Source organism: Nerophis ophidion, linkage group LG12 (genome assembly GCF_033978795.1).
Source record: "Nerophis ophidion isolate RoL-2023_Sa linkage group LG12, RoL_Noph_v1.0, whole genome shotgun sequence".
NCBI lineage: Eukaryota > Metazoa > Chordata > Actinopteri > Syngnathiformes > Syngnathidae > Nerophis > Nerophis ophidion.
Genome location: NC_084622.1, coordinates 48,679,437 through 48,701,726, shown reverse-complemented (window position 1 = coordinate 48,701,726; position 22,290 = coordinate 48,679,437). Strand labels below are relative to the sequence as shown.

The window sequence follows — 22,290 nt, the reverse complement described above, 5'->3', positions numbered from 1 at the left end:
AGTGTGTTCTGTGTGAAAACATACACCATAAAGAAAAGTGAACTGTCCAAAAAGGCAGACCCTGCTTTTCCATCAAAAGGATTCAGTAATTTCAGCTTTTGAAATTCAAAGCCAACTTAGCCAAGGATGATGCACGTCTCCGTGTTTGGCTAACTCGCTGTCATGACTGTACCTCTCCTCAAGTGCAAAATGAGATTTTGCAAATGTTAGGAAACTGTATTGTCAGGAGTATTGCACAGTCCGTCCAGTTGCTACCAGTTTTGCAGTACTCGCTCATTATTGATGGCACACAAGATGTCTCAGGAACGGAGCAAGAGTCCATTTGTTTAAGATATGTGGACCATGACCTCGTACCACATGATGTTTGCGTTCGAATCCAGGCTCGGGATCTTTCTGTGTGGAGTTTGCATGTTCTCCCCGTGAATGCGTGGGTTCCCTCCGGGTACTCCGGCTTCCTCCCACCTCCAAAGACATGCACCTGGGGATAGGTTGATTGGCAACACTAAAATTGGCCCTAGTGTGTGAATGTGAGTGTGAATGTTGTCTGTCTATCTGTGTTGGCCCTGCGATGAGGTGGCGACTTGTCCAGGGTGTACCCCGCCTTCCGCCCGATTGTAGCTGAGATAGGCGCCAGCACCCCCCGCCACCCCGAAAGGGAATAAGCGGTAGAAAATGGATGGATGGATGTATGTATGAGGTCCCTGGTACCACTGGAGTTGAGATCGCAAAAATGGCTGAAGATGTCCTTTTGAGGCTCAATATTTCCATTTCTGGGTTAAGAGCCCAGACATATGATGGTGCTGCGAATATGTCAAGCAGATATTGTGGAGCACAAGCAGAACTGAAGAGACAACAACCATTGGTATTGTTTGTGCATTGTGGGGCACACAGTCTTAACCTGATCATGCAGAGCCAGTCCTTTGATAAATGATTCCTTGCAGTGGGTGCATGAGCTAGGAGCATTAAGCAAACAATCTGGAAAATTCAAAAACATTTTCTTCAGCAGTAAGTTCAGAAGGACCAGTGAAGTCACTCAGACCACTTTGCCCAACCAGGTGGACAGTAAGAGGAAAAGCAATCAGAGCAGTACTGTCTCAGTATGAACGTGTTTTGTCTAGCTTGGAGGAGATGGCATCAAGTGTGTCTAACACAGGGCATGAGAGCAAATGGTCTGCCAGAGAGGTTTGAGAAAGGGAAAACTGTGCTTGGACTTTGTCTGGCATTGGAAGTGATAGAGGAGCTGGAGTGTCTGAGCACATCGCTACAAAAAAAGGACTGAAACTGTTGCAGGGATGAGAAGTGCCATAGATTGTGTCAGATCTACTGTAGATGGCAAAAGAAGTGAGGAGAGCTTTCATGAGGTTTTTGAGAAAGCAGTGGCAATGGTTGATTCTTTTGGGATTGAGCCCGTCCATATTCCTCACCAAAGTAAGCCACCAAAACGATACACGTGTGAGGTTAGCCAGCACACTCCCAAGTCAGCTGAGAAGCATTATAGAACAGAGTTCTACAAAATGTTGGATAGTGTGCATATCCAGTTTGAGGAGAGGTTCAACCAACCAGATCTAGATGTCTTGCAGAAGCTGGAGGAAACTCTCCTGACTGTAGAAGTCAATCAATCAATCAATGTTTACTTATATAGCCCTAAATCACTAGTGTCTCAAAGGGCTGCACAAACCACTACGACATCCTCGGTAGGCCCACATAAGGGCAAGGAAAACTCACACCCAGTGGGACGTCGGTGACAATGATGACTATGAGAACCTTGGAGAGGAGGAAAGTAATGGATGTCGAGCGGGTCCAACATGATACTGTGAAAGTTCAATCCATAATGGATCCAACACAGTCGCGAGAGTCCAGTCCAAAGCGGATCCAACACAGCAGCGAGAGTCCCGTTCACAGCGGAGCCAGCAGGAAACCATCCCAAGAGGAGGCGGATCAGCAGCGCAGAGATGTCCCCAGCCGATACACAGGCAAGCAGTACATGGCCACCGGATCGGACCGGACCCCCTCCACAAGGGAGAGTGGGACATAGAAGAAAAAGAAAAGAAACGGCAGATCAACTGGTCTAAAAATGAGTCTATTTAAAGGCTAGAGTATACAAATGAGTTTTAAGGTGAGACTTAAATGCTTCTACTGAGGTGGCATCTCGAACTGTTACCGGGAGGGCATTCCAGAGTACTGGAGCCCGAACGGAAAATGCTCTATAGCCCGCAGACTTTTTTTGGGCTTTGAGAATCACTAATAAGCCGGAGTCCTTTGAACGAAGATTTCTTGCCGGGACATATGGTACAATACAATCGGCAAGATAGGATGGAGCTAGACCGTGTAGTATTTTATACGTAAGTAGTAAAACCTTAAAGTCACATCTTAAGCGCACAGGAAGCCAGTGCAGGTGAGCCAGTACAGGCGTAATGTGATCAAACTTTCTTGTTCTTGTCAAAAGTCTAGCAGCCGCATTTTGTACCAACTGTTATCTTTTAATGCTAGACATGGGGAGACCCGAAAATAATACGTTACAGTAGTCGAGGCGAGACGTAACAAACGCATGGATAATAATCTCAGCATCTTTAGTGGACAGAATAGAGCGAATTTTAGCGATATTACGGTGATGAAAGAAGGCCGTTTTAGTAACGCTTTTAATGTGTGCCTCAAAGGAGAGAGTTGGGTCGAAGATAATACCCAGATTCTTTACCGAGTCGCCTTGTTTAATTGTTTGGTTGTCAAATGTTAGAGTTGTATTATTAAATAGAGTTCGGTGTCTAGCAGGACCGATAATCAGCATTTCCGTTTTTTTGGCGTTGAGTTGCAAAAAGTTAGCGGACATCCATTGTTTAATTTCATTAAGACACGCCTCCAGCTGACTACAATCCGGCGTGTTGGTCAGCTTTAGGGGCATGTAGAGTTGGGTGTCATCAGCATAACAGTGAAAGCTAACACCGTATTTGCGTATGATGTCACCTAGCGGCAGCATGTAGATGCTGAAGAGTGCAGGGCCAAGGACCGAACCCTGGGGAACTCCACACGTTACCTTAACGTAGTCCGAGGTCACATTGTTATGGGAGACACACTGCATCCTATCAGTAAGATAAGAGTTAAACCAAGACAGGGCTAAGGGCATTGTTGATCAATACCCAGAGCTAAACAGGGACAGATTAAAGGTCCAACTAGCCATGTTTAGGTCCAAATACACTTTCAAATCTAGTGCTGAAGTGGCTGACATAATGAGAGGTTTGACAGTTGAAGTGAGAGGCTTGTTTGATCAAGTTGAATCCCTTGTTGGCTGCTTTTACTCATCCCAGTTTCATCAGACTGAAAGAAGTTTCAGTGCTCTTAGGAGACTTAAAATATGGCTTAGAACCACCATGACACAAGTAAGACTGAACAATCTGGCTGTGTGCAAGATCCATCAGGGAAAACTGGACAATACTGACCTGAGCGAAATTCCTGTTACAGACCTGCGGAGGCATGTGTTTGGCTCTTTCGAATAGGAACAACCAGTGGACACTAATCTGCTTGTATTTGAGTATTAGTGACAAACATATTTACAGTACAAAAGCAGCAAAAGAAAGAAGTAGATGAAGGGAAACATTGTGAGTGATTTAAACACAAGTTGGGGAAAAGATTATTACAGTTAATTTATGTTTATTTACAATGTTGTATTGCATGAATGTATTTCTGATGTTGTTGATGGACAGTAGGCTATGTTGATTGACAGTATGATGCACAGTTGCACTACAGCCCGACACTAAAGAGGAAAGATGAGAACTCTTCCAAGTTGTCTCCTTTGCTTTCATTTTAGTTGCTTTACCCTTTAACATCTGCATGACGTGAAATTATGATTGCTAAGGTCAAAAAAAAAAAAAGAGTAAACTTTCAGAGTGCTGCCTTGGAGCACTTTTGTGTCCCCACCAATCTCAAAATCAAACCTACTCCCTTGACCTTAACTAACATTTTTTTCTGTGGGAAACACTTTATATATACAGTCAAGAAAATAAGTATTTGAACACCCTGCTATTTTGCAAGTTCTCACACTTAGAAATCATGGAGAGGTCTGAAATTTTCACGCTAGGTGCATGTCCACTGTATGAGAGATAACCTAAAAAGAAAAATCCAGAAATCACAATCTATGATTTTTAAACAATTTATTCGTGTGATACAGCTGAAAATAAGTATTTGAACACCTGTCTATCAGCTAGAATTCTGACCCTCAAAGACCTGTTAGTCCGCCTTTAAAAGTCCTCCTCCACTCCACTGTATTATTCTGAATCAGATGCACCTGTGTGAAGTCGTTAGCTGCTTAAAGACACCTGTCCACCCCATACAATCAGTAAGACCCAAACATTCAGCATGGCTAAGAGCAAAGAGCTGTCCAAAGTCACCAGAGACAAAATTGTACAACTCCACAAGGATGGAAAGGGCTCTGGAGGAATTGCCAAGCAGCTTGGTGAAAAAAGGTCCACAGTTGGAGCAATCATTAGACAATGGAAGAAGCTAAACATGACGGTCAATCTCAATCGGAGTGGAGCCCCATGCAAGATATCACCTCGTGGGGTCTCAATGATTCTATGAGAGGTGAGAAATCAGCCCAGGACTACACGGCAGGACTTGGTCAATGACCTGAAAAGAGCTGGGACCACTGTTTCCATGGTCACTGTTGGTAAGACACTAAGACGTCATGGTTTGAAATCATGCATGGCACGGAAGGTTCCCCTGCTTAAACCAGCACATGTTAAGGCCCGTCTTAAGTTTGCCAATGAACATTTGGATGATCCAGAGGAGTCATGGGAGAAAGTTTTGTGGATGGATGAGACCAAAATTGACCTTTTTGGTTATAATTCCACTATGTGTGTTTGGAGGAAGAAGAATGATGCAAACCATCGCAAGAACACCATCCCTACTGTGAAGCATGGGGGTGGTAGCATCATGTTTGGGGGTGTTTTTTCTGCTCATGGGACAGGATGACTGTACTGTATTAAGGAGAGGATGACTGCAGTCGTGTATTGTGGGATTTTGGCCAAAAACCTTCTTTACTGTATGTATATATATATATATATATATATATATATATATATATATATATATATATATATATATAGATGGATGGATATATATATATATCCATCATCTTCCGCTTATCCGAGGTCGGGTCGCGGGGGCAACAGCCTAAGCAGGGAAACCCAGACGTCCCTCTCCCCAGCCACTTTGTCTAGCTCTTCCCGGGGGATCCCGAGGCGTTCCCAGGCCAGCCGGGAGACATAGTCTTCCCAACGTGTCCTGGGTCTTCCCCGTGGCCTCCTACCGGTTGGACGTGCCCTAAACACCTCCCTAGGAAGGCGTTCGGGTGGCATCCTGACCAGATGCCCGAACCACCTCATCTGGCTCCTCTCGATGTGGAGGAGCAGCGGCTTTACTTTGAGTTCCTCCCGGATGGCAGAGCTTCTCACCCTATCTCTAAGGGAGAGCCCCGCCACACGGCGAAGGAAACTCATTTCGGCCGCTTGTACCCGTGATCTTATCCTTTCGGTCATGACCCAAAGCTCATGACCATAGGTGAGGATGGGAACGTAGATCGACCGGTAAATTGAGAGCTTTGCCTTCCGGCTCAGCTCCTTCTTCACCACAACTGATCGGTACAACGTCCGCATTACTGAAGACGCCGCACCGATCCGCCTGTCGATCTCACGATCCACTCTTCCCTCACTCGTGAACAAGACTCCTAGGTACTTGAACTCCTCCACTTGGGGCAGGGTCTCCTCCCCAACCCGGAGATGGCATTCCATCCTTTTCCGGGTGTATATATATATATATATATATATATATATATATATATAAATGTAAAAATTAGTGATGTGCCAACCAGTGTCAGCTGATTTTCATGAAAAGTAAGTAATCCCATTGCTGATTAGTGTCTTGTAATGCCGATCACAAACGTCGATCCCCTCTGGCTGACACTGTATTTATATTTAGTCCCCCAGCTAACAAGCTTGCAGCTAATTGTGTGTCTCCATACACAGTGTGGAGCCGCTCCCCTAAATTAATAATAATCCCTTCCATTACAGCAAATACACTGCGTTTATTTATATCTTATCACTGGAGGACGAGGCTTAACATGTTACACACCAGAACAAGCCAGGAGCAGGTAGGCTAACGCCTAAACGAGCCGCTAAGCTAGATTTACACAACACCAAGAAAATAAGTAACCTTTAAGAAATGTAGATAAAACATTATAGCACAAGTTCCCTTTCGTATGTGAATATCAATCAGATGAGTATCTGATGCAACCGCAGTCTGAACACTCTGGTTGTGTTCATCTGACCAGTGTGTCATCAAAAAGCGATTAACATCATCATTCTTTGCCAAAATAGACAGCTGCAAAATAAATAGTTGCCAAATGAGCAGAAAACAGGCGAAACTTTGTTTTAGGAACTCACGTCAATGTTCCACCATTCCTGAAGGTCTAAGCAAATGTCCCGCAAATTACAAGAGTCAAAATGTTTGCCCACTTCATTCTAAATGTTCTACACGCAATAATTCAGTTCAGAAAATGTTAAGTTAAGTTAAGTTAAAGTAGCAATGATTGTCACACACACACTAGGTGCGGTGAAATGTGTCCTCTGCAATTGACCCATCCCCCTTGTTCACCCCCTGAGAGGTGAGGGGAGCAGTGAGCAGCAGCTGCGACGCACTCAGGAATAATTGTTGATGATTTAACCCCCAATTTCAACCCTTGATCCTGAGTCCCAAGCAAGGATGTAATGGGTCCCATTTTTATAGTCTTTGGTATGACTCGGCCGTTGACATTATTGTCAAAAATTCTTGAAATTTCCAGAAATGAGACCTACTAGACTTGACGCCATGTTCACTTGTGTAATCACCGCATCGCCTGCGACACAATGACGTCATGTCTGCATGGATGTCGGATTGCATTCACTATAGACATCGCATTTTTTCAGAAATTTGAACGACCACATAAAAATATCGTGATGGAATCGCTATTGCTTATCAGTAGAATGTATATGGCGAGGCCAATGTAAATTGGCATCAAGCTAGCTCATTTGGGGAAAAGTGGAGCCTTTTAATTTACTTGAGTGTTTTCCATCAAGCGTACTTTGAAAATTGCAATTTTACCGACAGGCTGTTTGGCTGAGTCCACTCTGAGTGTATAGAAATACCGAATTTGGCACCCATCCCTACTTGTAAAAACTAGCTGCATAGGGAGAAAGTCCCATTATAATGTGTTATTAACAGAGGACTAACAGGCAGCTCCAAATCTAATGTATTCACAGCTGGGCCACCTTAAACAAATAGGTGCATGGTCAACACTTAAGAAAGAGAGTGTCTAGTTGGAGGTGCTGCATAAAAAGACTCCTGGGGCCTCATGTATTAAGTGTGCGTATGCACAAAAACCTGCCATGCGCCCATTTTCACGGCAAAGTTGAGATATATAAAGACTGATATGAACGTGGGAATGTGCGGTGCCTCAATGGCTGTGGATAATACTTGCAAAACATGAGACCTCCAAATTCGGGAGATGGGGTGGGGGGGGATGGTAGCGGGGATGTATATTGTAGCGTCCCGGAAGAGTTAGTGCTGCAAGGGGTTCTGGTTATTTGTTCTGTTGTGTTCATGTTGTGTTACGGTGCGGATGTTCTCCCAAAATGTGTTTGTCATTCTTGTTTGGTGTGGGTTCACAGTGTGGCGCATATTTGTAACAGTGTTAAAGTTGTTTATACGGCCACCCTCAGTGTGACCTGTATGGCTGTTGACCAAATATGGCTTGCATTCACTTGTGTGTGTGCAAAAATCCGCATATATTATTATATACACTGTTTGTACGGAGGAAAAGCGGGCGTAACGTCACGTTGTAGAAGAGGCTAAAGGCAGTGCCTTTACGGCACGTCTCCAATATTGTTGCCCGGGTGGAAATCGGGAGAAATTCAGGAGAATGGTTGCCCCGGGAGATTTTCGGGAGGGGCACTGAAATTCGGGAGTCTCCCGGGAAAATAGGGAGGGTTAGCAAGTATGCTGAGGATACTTTCGGCGACACAAAGAGGTGGGTATATCATTTGCATATTTATGAGGGGGCGTGGTCTGGGCAGGCCCAGCCACACACATGTGCGGTCAATTCCACGTTGATGCGAATGTAAAAAAAAAGACGTGATTGGATTAGTGTGTGCAAAATGTTAATAAATCTGCATTTTTGGGGATTTGAGCATATGCCAATTTTTTAGCAGGAAACAATTATTAATATATGAGGCCCCCCGTTCTGTGTTCTGAAAACCTCACCTATGCAGATTTGCTGGGCATCAAACGTCTTGCAACTGTTGTTGGAGGGCCGAGGAAAGTCAGATGACAAGGGGCTGATCACACTCGGACCTGTCCCCCACAGGACGAGATTGAACTGACTCAACACACCTGAAAGAGACAGACATGCAAGTTCATGATGAGAGGACTTTTTTTTTATTCGCTTTCAATACCATCTCAGCTCTTTCAAGCCAGACACATCTCATTTGCTGTTGCGCCTCACTACTCTGAGTCCACTGTTCAGGGCTGTAATAATGCTGCCAATTAGATGTCCGTGTAAATAAGCTAATTTAAAAGGATGGACACGCATCATTTACACACCACAACGCAGGATCATTTCACCCGCTGGAATAGAGTATTGCCAGAGTAAACAAACAAGGCAGGCAGCGCGCTGATGGGCTTACTACTAATCGGTGCTATTTTTGGATTATGTAAAACTGAGAAATGCGGAAGGAAATGAGTGAAGCAAATAGAATGACAATGGAACTGAAGGAGGATCAGCATCAGCAGCTATTACATTGGTCACATCTCCACCATCTAGAGCAGGGGTGTCAAACTCAAATACAGAGTGGGCCAAAATTTTAAACGGAACAAAGCCGCGGGACAAGGTTGAACAAATCAACATTTTAATAGGGACCTAAACAAGTTTTGCATTAAATATTGAACAAGCAAGGCTTGTATAACTTTAGTGACATGCAAAATCCAGTTTCAAATAATAATAATAATAATAAAAATATCAATGGCATATCAGATCAAATTTAAATAAAAATGTTATGTCCGATGACCATGGATAAAGTACTGGCTGTCCAGAGTCGAGACCCAGGATGGACCGCTCGTCGGGACCCAGGATGGACCGCTCGCCTGTATCGGTTGGGGACATCTCTACGCTGCTGATCCGCCTCCGCTTGAGATGGTTTCCTGTGGACGGGACTCTCGCTGCTGTGTTGGATCCGCTTGAACTGACTCTCGCGGGTGTGTTGGAGCCACTATGGATTGAACTTCCACAGTATCATGTTAGACCCGCTCGACATCCATTGCTTTCGGTCCCCTAGAGGGGGGGGGTTGCCCACATCTGAGGTCCTCTCCAAGGTTTCTCATAGTCAGCATTGTCACTGGCGTCCCACTGGATGTGAATTCTCCCTGCCCACTGGGTGGGAGTTTTCCTTGCCCTTTTGTGGGTTCTTCCGAGGATGTTGTAGTCTTAATGGTTTGTGCAGTCCTTTGAGACATTTGTGATTTGGGGCTATATAAATAAACATTGATTGATTGAATGATGCCTTTTTTTCTATTTGCAATCTTCTGAGGTAAATATCTTTTTTTTTTTTCCCACAGAATAATAATACATTTGAAAATAAAATAACAATAATGAATGAACCAAACATTCAAGCCTTGAGGTAGCAAGAGAAAATGCATGAATAAAATGTCAATTATTGGTCAGTTTGCTGGAAGTTTACCGGAAGAGTTAGTGCTGCAACGGATTCTGGGTATTTCTTCTGTTGTGTTACGGTGCGGATGTTCACCCAAAATGTATTTGTCATTATTGTTTGGTGTGGGTTCACAGTGTGGCGCATATTTGTAACAGTGCTAAAGTTGTTTATACGGCCACCCTCAGTGTGACCTGTATGGCTTGCATTCACTTGTGCGTGCGTGTGTGTGTAAAAGCCACAAATATTATGTGACACGCTGTTAGTATGGAGGAAAAGCGGACGTGACGACAGGTTGTAGAGAACGCTAAAGGCAGTGCCTTAAATGCACGCCCCCAATATAGTTGTCCAGGTGGAAATCGGTAGAAATTTGGGAGAATGGTTGCCCCGGGAGATTTTTGGGAGGTGCACTGAACTTCGGGAGTCTACCGGGAAAATTAGGAGGGTTGGTAAGTATGAGTATTAGCGGTGAATGCGGTGTTACAGCGGCACCGACGCTGTATAACACCGGCGGGCCAGCTCTAATGCTAAGTTGATATTGACTCAAGGGCCAAATTAAATTACACGGCGGGCCAGAGTTTGACACCCATGATCTAGATAGTGTGTTTTGTCTGGCATCTTCCAAAAAGTGTTCATTAATAGTTCATATACTACTGTAATAGTGCACGGTATCCCATTGAGGCATGTTTCTAATAATCACCACAACAACAAGGCTGAATAAATATGTACCGGTATTTGTTTTATTCGCGATTGATAATGTTGTCTTGTGTTGTAAATATGTACGTGACATTTATTTATTTATTTATTTTGTCCTGCCCAGCTACTCATCACAAATCATATTGTTGATGTAGATGCCCATATCGACTATACAGATTTACTTTACAAAAGAGAAGTGTGGGATTCTTCTCTTCTTGCCTTATTTGAATTTGACTTTCTTAAATGGATTTATAACAAAGTTTGGCGCAGCCTGACCGGAGCAGGAGGGGATATAAAGAAGAAAAAATGGAAGACAAAGTAGGAAATTGGCGGGACACTAGGGGGATAAGACAGAGCGACAACAACAACAACAACAACAACAGAACAGCATCAGCAAATACAATATGTACAAATATGATATGAAAAGTGATAGCAAAGAAGCAGTTAGTGAAGTAAATATTAATAACACAGAAACGACAATGAACATTGTTACACTACAAATGGAGCAATACTAATACCAATAGATATAGAACTATTCCTAATGAAGAATAACAATAATTTCCTCTATTATCAACAATGCAATTGTTTCAAATGCAATAATACATGTATGTAATGATAACTTCAATTACAAAAGAAAGCAGATACGTAGAGGGGAAGAAAGAGAAGCGAACTGTATTAACCTTGTAGATTGTTATAGTAAAAATAGGTTAAAGGCCTACTGAAACCCACTACTACCGACCACGCAGTCTGATAGTTTATATATCAATGATGAAAAATTAACATTGCAACACATGCCAATATGGCCGGTTTAGTTTACTAAATTGCAATTTTAAATTTCCCGCGGAATTTCTTGCTGAAAACGTCGCGGAATGATGACGTGTGACGTCACGGACTGTCAGGAAATAATAGCGCAGCACCATTTGCGGCTAAAAGTTGTCTCTTTTCATCGCGCAATTAAACAGTATTCTGGACATCTGTGTTGCTGAATCTTATGCAATTTGTTCAATTAATAATGGAGAAGACAAAGTAGAAAGATGGAGTTGGGAAGCTTTAGCCTTTAGCCACACAAACACACGGTGATTCCTTGTTTAAAATTCTCGGAGGTGAAGCTTTCCTATGGATCAGAGCGGTCAAACGAACATGGATCCCACTTGTCAACCGGCAGGTTTCGGTGAGAAAATTGTGTTAAAAAGTCGCCTCTTACCGGAGATCTGTGGAGTTTGCGCCGTCCTTGTATCTGCCGTGACTTCCCTCAGACACTGGCCTTAAGACACCCGTGGACACACCCCTCCGACTATCAGGTACTATTTAATCTCACTAAAACACTAGCAAGACAATAGAAAGATAAGGGATTTCCCAGAAATATCCTTGTAAATGTGTCTAAAAACATCTGAATCCGTCCCAATGCAATCGCCTTTTTATTTTAAACTTTATTTTTTTTTTTTTTTAGTCTTTCGCTATCAATATCATCATCCACGAATCTTTCATCCTCGCTCAAATTAATGGGAAAATTGTCGTTTTCTCGGTCCGAATAGCTATCGCTGCTGAAGGCTCCCATCAAAAACCATGTGAGGATGTGAGGAGCCCTCACCCTTGTGACGTCATCGTCTGCGACTTCCGGTAAAGGTGAGGCTTTTTTATCAGCACCAAAAGTTGCGAACTTTATCGTCGATGTTCTCGTTGATTGATCGATTGATCGATTGATCAATTGATTGATTGATACTTTTATTAGTAGATTGCACAGCTCAGTACATATTCCGTACAATTGACCACTAAATGTTAACACCAGAATAAGTTTTTCAACTTGTTTAAGTCAGGGTCCATGTTAATCAATTCATGGTAATTCTTTTAAATCCCTTCAGCAAGAATATGGCAATATCGCGAAATGATCAAGTATGACACATAGAATGGACCTGCTATCCCCGTTTAAATAAGAAAATCTCATTTCAGTAGGCCTTTAAATCAATGTTTGCATGCATATCTTTATAGTTTCATGGCGGTTCCAACCGAAGAAGATAACCCTTTCAACAATTCATTTGTGTGAAACTTGGACTAGGTAATTTACAAAAGCCAAGGAAATAAGCGATAGAAAGTGGATGGATGGAAATAGTTATTTTTGCTCAAATCGGCCTTCTTTTCAATGAAATGAGATATTTAAATTTGAGTTTGAAGGGCATCGGGAAAGAGCTGGTGTAGATAAATAGAATCCATCTGCCCTTCAGTAGACTATCTTTGCTGGAAAAACTATGTTTTTAGTAGCGGACAATGACAGGATGACTATGGAAGGAAAAAGATATGTCTTACATCTTATGAGTCTGCAAAGGTCAGTCAGATGGTGTGTTTCAGTACAATCAATACAAACAAAACTGTCTTAACCCCAAATGACACAGCTTTACCTTATCTTCCAAAGGTTTACAATCCTGTTGTATCCTCATGACAGCCCAATGCATTACTGTGACACTTTTTATTACCTGCGACAAGCACGAAGGTGCATAGTTGGTGCTTTTTCTTTGTAAAGTTGCTGTAGTTTGACATTTTTTTTAGTACAGTAATAAAAAAAAAGAAAAATGTATACAACAGGCAAAACACTGTATTATTTCTTATTCTAAATGAAGACATAATGGATGTATGGAAACTTGGTTACCATAGTCACGGCCGTTCGGTGCAACGTTTTCTATTTCCAAGGTCCATTCTCCTTGAGGATCCTCATCCCATGAGTGGGTTGTCATAAAGGCCCAGTCATTGAATCCCTCAGTGGAGAAGTCATTCGGTCTGCAATTATAGGATTGTATTACTTTCTCTGTATTGGCATTCAAAAGATGTTTTAGAGAGGAGGGTGGGTGTATTTATGCAACATCACAAGTGTGTCAAACATGCTAAAGGTGGTCCTCCAATTACAAACAAGTTTTGCGATTGAAGTCTCGTTTTCAATCAATCAATCAAAGTTTATTGATATAGCCCTAAATTAAAATTGTCTGCTCAGATCCCGCATCAGGGCAAGGAAGAACTCAACCCAATGGGTTTTCGTCCAAGTCTGATCGGAATTATATCTAAATTAACACCTGATCACTCACACTGTACACAAGGTACATGAAAAACAAATACAATCAGTATCATAAAGAGTAAATGCGAGAATGAAATAAAACAGTAAATAACAACTTTTAATCTAAGCTACTTATTTCAGATTATTATTTATATCCACATGCACGCGCAAATGGTGTTGCTGTGTTACTGTAGCTTGTTCTCAAGCTAATCTTGTCACACGGCGGTGAGGGATGTCTTGTCTTCTTTTTTTCTTTCTTGAGAATTGCATGTTTTAGTTTGAAAAGTAACTCTCCTCTCGTTTGAGGTCACTTGCCCTTCCTTTTGCTTCATCAGTCTGACGTCATCCCTGACCCCCGATTGTTTCCACCTGTTCACCTACTCAGTGGCCTAGTGGGTAGAGTGTCCGCCCTGAGATCGGTAGGTTGGGAGTTCAAACCCCGGCCGAGTCATACCAAAGACTATAAAAAATGGGACCAATTGCCTCCCTGCTTGGCACTCAGCATCAAGGGTTGGAATTGGGGGTTAAATCAGCATAAATGATTCCACAAATATTCTTCGTCGAAAAAACTGAAGGTAAAATGAAGAATTAAATCAAAATGTATTTATTATTCTTTACTATAAAAAAAATACATTTACTTGAACATTGATTTGAATTGTCAGGAAAGAAGAGGAAGGAATTTAAAAGGTAAAAAGGTATATGTGTTTAAAAATCCTAAAATAATTTTTAAAGTTGTTTTTTTTCTCCAAAATTGCCTTTTTGAAAGTTATAAGAAGCATCCATCCATCCATTTTCTACCGCTTATTCCCTTTCGGGGTCGCGGGGGGCGCTGGCGGCTATCTCAGCTACAATCGGGCGGAAGGCGGGGTACACCCTGGACAAGTCGCCACCTCATCGCAGGGCCAACACAGACAGACAGACAACATTCACACTCACATTCGCACACTAGGGCCAATTTAGTGTTGCCAATCAACCTATATAAGAAGCAAAGTGAAAAAAATAAATGATTTTATTTATCAAGTGAAGACCAAGTCTTTAAAATATTTTCTTGGATGTTCAAATTCTATTTGAGTTTTGTCTCTCTTTGAATTAAAAATGTCGAGCAAAGCTAGACCAGCTTGCTAGTAAATAGCAAGCTATTTTAAGCTATTAAAGCTATTAAATGAGCTATTTTTAGAACAGGCCAGTGGGCTACTCATCTGGTCCTTGCGGGGCTACCTGGTGCCCGTGGGCACCGCGTTGGTGACCCCTGGTTTAGAGAAAGCAACGCCCCAAACCTTAGATTTTAGTTGTTTATCTATAAACCAAAATCATAACTGTTCTCTTCATCTAAGGCGTCCAACACAAATTTAGGAACACACATTAAGGCAGTACTTCTCAAATATTTTCTATTACGCCCCCCTAGGACGACTATAAATAGTATAATTTGTCTATAAAATTGTTATAACTATACCTCTACATAACTTTGTAAGCTTATTAACATTAAAGGAAAAAACACATCGGTCTTTCCTTGCCTCCCACCGTAGTTTTAGTGAAGCCAGGAGATAAAAATGCTTCAACATATTCTGGTACCGCAAAAAAAGTGTGTTACCCGAAGCCACACACGCCCTCTTAGCATCGCACGGCGCCACCACAGGGGGGCCCGCCCCACCATTGAAAAGGACTGCATTAAGGTAAAGTAACTTCATGGAAAGTTTTACTGCAAATAACCACTACCATCTGATCCTAAACCCACACACAAATCATAGTTTTTTTTAAAGATATAGAGTGAATGTGAGTGTGAATGTTGTCTGTGTTGGCCCTGCGATGAGATGGCGACTTGTCCAGGGTGTACCCCGCCTTCCGCCAGAATGAAGCTGAGATAAGTTCCTGCACCCCCCGAAACCCCAGAATGGAAAGGTGGTAGAAATGGATGGATGGATGTATGGAAATCGATGCGTTTTTTTTTTTTTTTGCTATAGGCAGAGAAAATGAATAACAATATAGTGGTGTGCCAAGGAAAAGGCAAACCAAAATAAATACATACTGTAGGGCAGTGGTTCTCAAATGGGGGTACTTGAAGGTATGCCAAGGGGTACGTGAGATTTTTCAAAAATATTCTAAAAATAGCAACAATTCAAAAATCCTTTATAAATATATTTATTGAATAATACTTCAACAAAATATGAATGTAAGTTCAAAAACTGTGAAAAGAAATGCAACAATGCAATATTCAATGTTGACAGCTAGATTATTTTGAGGACATGTTCCATAAATATTGATGTTAAATATTTCTTTTTTTTTTTGTAAATAAATGTTTAGAATGAAGTTCATGAATCCAGATGGATCTCTATTACAATCCCCAGAGAGAGCACTTTAAGTTGATGATTACTTCTATGTGTAGAAATCTTTATTTATAATTTAATCAATTGTTAATTTTTCAACAAGTTTTTTGTTATTTTTATATCTTTTTTTTCAAATAGTTCAAGAAAGACCACTACAAATGAGCGATATTTTGCACTGTTATACAATTTAATAAATCAGAAACTGATGACATAGTGCCGTATTCTACTTCTTTATCTCTTTTTTTCAATCAAAAATGCTTTGCTCTGATTAGGGGGTACTTGAATTAAAAAAATGTTCACAGGGGGTACATCACTGAAAAAAGGTTGAGAACCACTGCTGTAGCGTGTGAGGACCCCTACAGGTAGTCCAAGGGTGTCCCCAGCTAAATGACAAATACCGTACTTCCTTCAATTGCTGCAGGGCATATAGTATGCGTCTGCCTTGAATTACTGCCGGGTCAAACTCGCTTCCCAAAATAATTAGCGCATGCTTGGTTTTACCGCCTGGTCAAACTCGTGACGTCACGAGTGACACTTCCCCTGTCATCACTTTCAAAATGGAGGAGGCTGATTTCAATACCGGTCATTTGAAATCGCATAAAGGGAAGAAGATTAAGAGCTATTCAGTAGGATTTAAGGTCCAAGCTTACATCACACTCAAATATTTACTGCATACCTTTGGTAACTGCCGGAGTGAGAAGAGGTTTTAAAGGGGAACATCATCACAATTTCAAAAGGGTTAAAAACAATAAAAATCAGTTCCCAGTGGCTTGTTGTATTTTTTGAAGTTTTTTTCAAAATTTTACCGGTCCCGGAATATCCCTAAATAAAGCTTTAAAGTGCCTTATTTTCGCTATCTTCGAATCCACTATCCATTTCCCTGCGATGTCATACAGTGCTGCCAAACAAACAACATGGCGGTTACCACAGCAAGATATAGTGGCATTAGCTCGGATTCAGACTCGGATTTCAGCGGCTTAAGCGATTCAACAGATTACGCATGTATTGAAACAGATGGTCGGAGTATGGAGGCAGATAGCGAAAACGAAATTGAAGAAGAAATTGAAGCTATTGAGCGAATAGCTATTGACACTATTCGGCCATAGCATGGGTGTACCTAATGAAGTGGCCCATAGCATGGCTGCCTTATTAGCATCGCCGGTAAAATGTGCGGACCAAACGATCAGGACTTTCGCATCTTGTGACACTGGAGCAACTTAAATCCGTCGATTGGTAAGTGTTTGTTTCGCATTAAATGTGGGTATCTAGTTTCAAATGTACATACAGCTAGCGTAAATAGCATGTTAGCATCGATTAGCATAGCATGTTAGCATCGATTAGCTGGCAGTCATGCCGTGACCAAATATGTCTGATTAGCACATAAGTCAACAACATCAACAAAACTCACCTTTGTGATTTTGTTGACTTAATTGTTGCAAATGCATCTGCAGGTTATCCATACATCTCTGTGCCATGTCTGTCTTAGCATCGCCGGTCAAATGTGCAAACACTTTGGTACATTCAACGGGGGTCCGGCGGCAGATTTCTTGCCAGTGGTGCAACTTGAATCCCTCCCTGTTAGTGTTGTTACACCCTCCGACAACACACCGACGAGGCATGATGTCTCCAAGGTTCCAAAAAATAGTCGAAAAAACGGAAAATAACAGAGCTGAGACCCGGTGTTTGCAATGTGAAAATGAAAATGGTGGGTGTGTTACCTCGGTGACGTCACGTTCTGACGTCATCGCTAAAAGACCGATAAACAGAAAGGCGTTTAATTTGCCAAAATTCACCCATTTAAAGTCCGGAAATCGGTTAAAAAAATACATGGTCTTTTTTCTGCAACATCAAGGTATATATTGACGCTTGCATAGGTTTGGTGATAATGTTCCCCTTTAAAATAATTAGCGCTTGCTTACTTTCACCGCATGCCTTTGGTAAGCGCAGGAGGGAGAAGGAGTTTTAAATTAATTAGCGCCCCGGCGGCAATTCAAGGAAATACAGTAGTTAATAGTGATTGACCCTAACTCTCTGTTACATTAAAACATTGATATTTTTCATTGCCCATAGACATAAATGCCGTTAAATGGGGGTCTGTAGCTTAATGCATATCATATTGCGGTGAATATATATATATATATATATATATATATATATTTACTGTATACAAACCTTTAATATTGTCGGGTCTCCCAATGTCTAGCATTAAAAGATTACAGTTAGCACAAAATAATGCTGCGAGACTTATTTGATCATATTACATCTGTACTGGCTCACCTGCACTCACTTAAGATGCGACTTTAAAGTTTTACTACTTGCCTATAAAATACTCAACGGTCTAGCTCCATCCTATCTTGCCGATTGTATTGTACCATATGTCCCGGCCAGAAATCTGCTTTCAAAGAACTCCGGCTTATTAGTGAGTCTGCGGGCTTTAGAGCGTATTCTGTTCGGGCTCCAGTACTCTGGAATGCCCTAGCAGTAACAGTTTGAGATGCTACCTCAGAAGAAGCATTTAAGTCCAATCTTAAAACTCAATTGTATACTTGAGCCTTTAAATAGACCCCTTGTTAGACAAGTTGATCTGCCGTCTCCCTTGTATGCCCTGCCCCCCTCTCCTGCATGGAAAAGTTATCAGGTGACTACGAATCAGCCGCCACGGAGGACCCGCTAGCTGTTCCAAGTCGGGACCTGGGGTGTACCACTCCTCTGTGCATCAGTTAGTGACATCAGTAAGGGATCATTCAAGGGATCCTCCCAATGGACTGGTCTTTCACATTATGAAGTCGGGACCCGGGATGGAGCACTCAGTTGGTGACATCTCGGCCCTCTGACTTGTCTACATGCAAGAGGATCCCCTCCAGACTCCGCTATAGACTGGACTCTCACATTATTAACCCTATCCGCTCAGCATCCATTGCACAGGTCACCTGGGGAGGGAGTTCCTTCTAAGGTTTCTCACTGTGCCCAATGGGTTGAGTTTTTCATTCCTTGATGTGGGATCTGAGCCGAGGATGTCGTTGTGGCTTGTGCAGCCCTTTGAGACATTTATGATGAAGGGCTGTATAAGTAAACTTTGATTGATTGATTGTTTTAGAACACTGCACTGAACTTTGCAACACATTGAGTCGAGCAGAGACACATGACAAAAATGAGAACTGAATTCTGAATTCTAATGCACTTTAAAGCAGCTCGTTATGGCTCTGATGTGTACTTGCCAGAAATGGTTATTTGAGACACATAAAAAATATTGGGTCCTGCATATAAACAAACCATATTTTGTTTTGATATAAAGTAGCAGCAGGCAAGAACCGATGACAGGTTTATGCACATCCACTTTGGAATGTAAAAACAAACTACGCTGTTTGAATGCTCTTTGTTTCAAGCACCAGTAAGGCAAGATTTGCAGCACATTTCAGATCTTGTTTATGCAACACAGCAATTCTCCAAGTACAAACCTCGTTTCCATATGAGTTGGGAAATTGTGTAAGATGATAATATAAACGGAATACAATGATTTGCAAATCATTTTCAACCCACATTCAGTTGCTACAAAAAAAAAGATATTTGATGTTCAAACTCATAAACTTTTTTTTTTGCAAATAATCATTAACTTTAGAATTTGATGCCAGCAACGCGTGACAAAGAAGTTGGGAAAGGTGGCAATAAATACTGATAAAGTTGAGGAATGCTCATCAAACACTTATTTGGAACATCCCACAGGTGTACAGGCTAATTGGGAACAGGTGGGTGCCAAGATTGGTTAAAAAAGCAGCTTCCATGAAATGCTAAGTAATTCATAAACAAAGATGGGGCGAGGGTTACCACTTTGTAAGCAAATTGTCGAACAGTTTTAGAACAACATTTTTCAACGAGGTATTGCAAGGAATTTAGGGATTTTACCATCTAGGATCCGTAAAATCATCAAAAGGTTCAGAGAATCTGGAGAAATCACTGCACGTAAGCGATGATATTACAGACCTTTGACCTCTCAGGCGGTACTGCATCAAAAACCGACATCAGTGTGTAAAGGATATCACCACATGGGGTCAGGAACACTTCATAAATCACTGTCAGTAACTACAGTTGGTTGTTACATCTGTAGGTGCAAGTTAAAACTCTACTATGCAAAGCCAAACCCATTTATCAACAGCACCCAGAAACGCCGCCCGCTTTGCTGGCCCTGAGCTCATCTATGATGGACTGATGCAAAGTGGAAAAGTGTCCTTCGGTCTGACGAGTCCACATTTCCAATTATATTTGGAAACTGTGGACAAGATGTCCTCGGGAACAACGAGGAAACGAACCATACGGATTGTTATAGGCGCAAAGTTCAAAAGCCAGCATCTGTGATGGTATGGGGCTGTATTAGTGCCCAAGGCATGGGTAACTTACACATCTGTGAAAGCACCATTAATGCTGAAAGGTACTTACAGGTTTTGGAGCAACATATGTTGTCATCCAAGCAACGTTGTCATGGACGCCCCTGCTTATTTCAGCAAGAAAATGCCAAGCCACGTGTTACAACAGCGTTGCTTTGTTGTAAAAGAGTGCGGGTACTTTCCTGGCCGGCCTGCAGTCCAGACCTGTCCCCCGTTGAAAATGTGTGTTGCATTATTAAGCGTAAAACACGATAGCGGAGACCCCGGACTGTTTAACCACTGAAGCTCTACATAAAACAAGAATGGGAAATAATTCCACTTTCAAAGCTTCAACAATTAGTTTCCTCAGTTCCCAAACGTTTATTGAGTGTTGTTAAAAGAAAAGGTGATGTAACACAGTGCTGAACATGCCCTTTCCCAACTACTTTGGCACCTGTTTCAGCCATGAAATTCTAAGTAAATTATTTGCAAAAACATAAAATAAAGTTTATGAGTTTGAACATCAAATATCTTGTATTTGTAGTGCATTCAACTGAATATGGGTTGAAAAGGATTTGCAAATCATTGTATTCCGTCTATATTTATCCATCCATCCATCCATCTTCTTCCGCTTATCCGAGGTCGGGTCGCGGGGGCAACAGCCTAAGCAGGGAACCCCAGACTTCCCTCTCCCCAGCCACTTCGTCTAGCTCTTCCCGGGGGATCCCGAGGCGTTCCCAGGCCAGCCGGGAGACATAGTCTTCCCAACGTGTCCTGGGTCTTCCCCGTGGCCTCCTACCGGTTGGACGTGCCCTAAACACCTCCCTAGGGAGGCGTTCGGGTGGCATCCTGACCAGATGCCCGAACCACCTCATCTGGCTCCTCTCGATGTGAAGGAGCAGCGGCTTTACTTTGAGTTCCTCCCGGATGACAGAGCTTCTCACCCTATCTCTAAGGGAGAGCCCCGCCACACGGCGGAGGAAACTCATTTCGGCCGCTTGTACCCGTGATCTTATCCTTTCGGTCACGGCCCAAAGCTCATGACCATAGGTGAGGATGGGAACGTAGATCGACCGGTAAATTGAGAGCTTTGCCTTCCGGCTCAGCTCCTTCTTCACTACAACGGATCGGTACAACGTCCGCATTACTGAAGACGCCACACCGATCCGCCTGTCGATCTCACGATCCACTCTTCCCTCACTCGTGAACAAGACTCCTAGGTACTTGAACTCCTCCACTTGGGGCAGGGTCTCCTCCCCAACCCGGAGATGGCACTCCACCCTTTTCCGGGCGAGAACCATGGACTCGGACTTGGAGGTGCTGATTCTCATTCCGGTCGCTTCACACTCGGATGCGAACCGATCCAGTGAGAGCTGAAGATCCCGGTCAGATGAAGCCATCAGGACCACATCATCTGCAAAAAGCAGAGACCTAATCCTGCGGCCACCAAACCGGAACCCCTCAACGCCTTGACTGCGCCTAGAAATTCTGTCCATAAAAGTTATGAACAGAATCGGTGACAAAGGACAGCCTTGGCGGAGTCCAACCCTCACTGGAAATGTGTTCGACTTACTGCCAGCAATGCGGACCAAGCTCTGACACTGATCGTACAGGGAGCGGACCGCCACAATAAGACAGTCCGATACCCCATACTCTCTGAGCACTCCCCACAGGACTTCCCGAGGGACACGGTCGAATGCCTTCTCCAAGTCCACAAAGCACATGTAGACTGGTTGGGCAAACTCCCATGCACCCTCAAGAACCCTGCCGATAGTATAGAGCTGGTCCACAGTTCCACGACCAGGACGAAAACCACACTGAATCCAAGTTTCGAATATACGGCGTAGCCTCCTCTCCAGTACACCTGAATAAACCTTACCGGGAAGGCTGAGGAGTGTGATCCCACGATAGTTGGAACGCACCCTTCGGTCCCCCTTCTTAAAGAGAGGAACCACCACCCTGGTCTGCCAATCCAGAGGTACCGCCCCCGATGTCCACACGATGCTGCAGAGTCTTGTCAACCAAGACAGCCCCACAGCATCCAGGGCCTTAAGGAACTCCGGGCGGACCTCATCCACCCCTGGGGCCTTGCCACCGAGGAGCTTTTTAACTACCTCAGCGACCTCAGCCCCAGA

The 22,290-nt window shown here is 42.8% G+C and overlaps 1 protein-coding gene across 1 annotated transcript in view; it reads right to left on the bottom strand.

The window, feature by feature from the left end:
• LOC133563511 (furin-like) overlaps positions 1-22,290 on the bottom strand; it is a 268,307-nt gene that overhangs the window by 3,950 nt on the left and 242,067 nt on the right. The window contains exons 14-15 of the mRNA XM_061917673.1: positions 13,072-13,199; positions 8,290-8,418 (exon numbers count right to left, since the gene is read on the bottom strand). Coding sequence (XP_061773657.1) covers positions 8,290-8,418; positions 13,072-13,199 — 257 coding nt within the window. The remainder of the gene's footprint in view (positions 1-8,289; positions 8,419-13,071; positions 13,200-22,290) is intronic.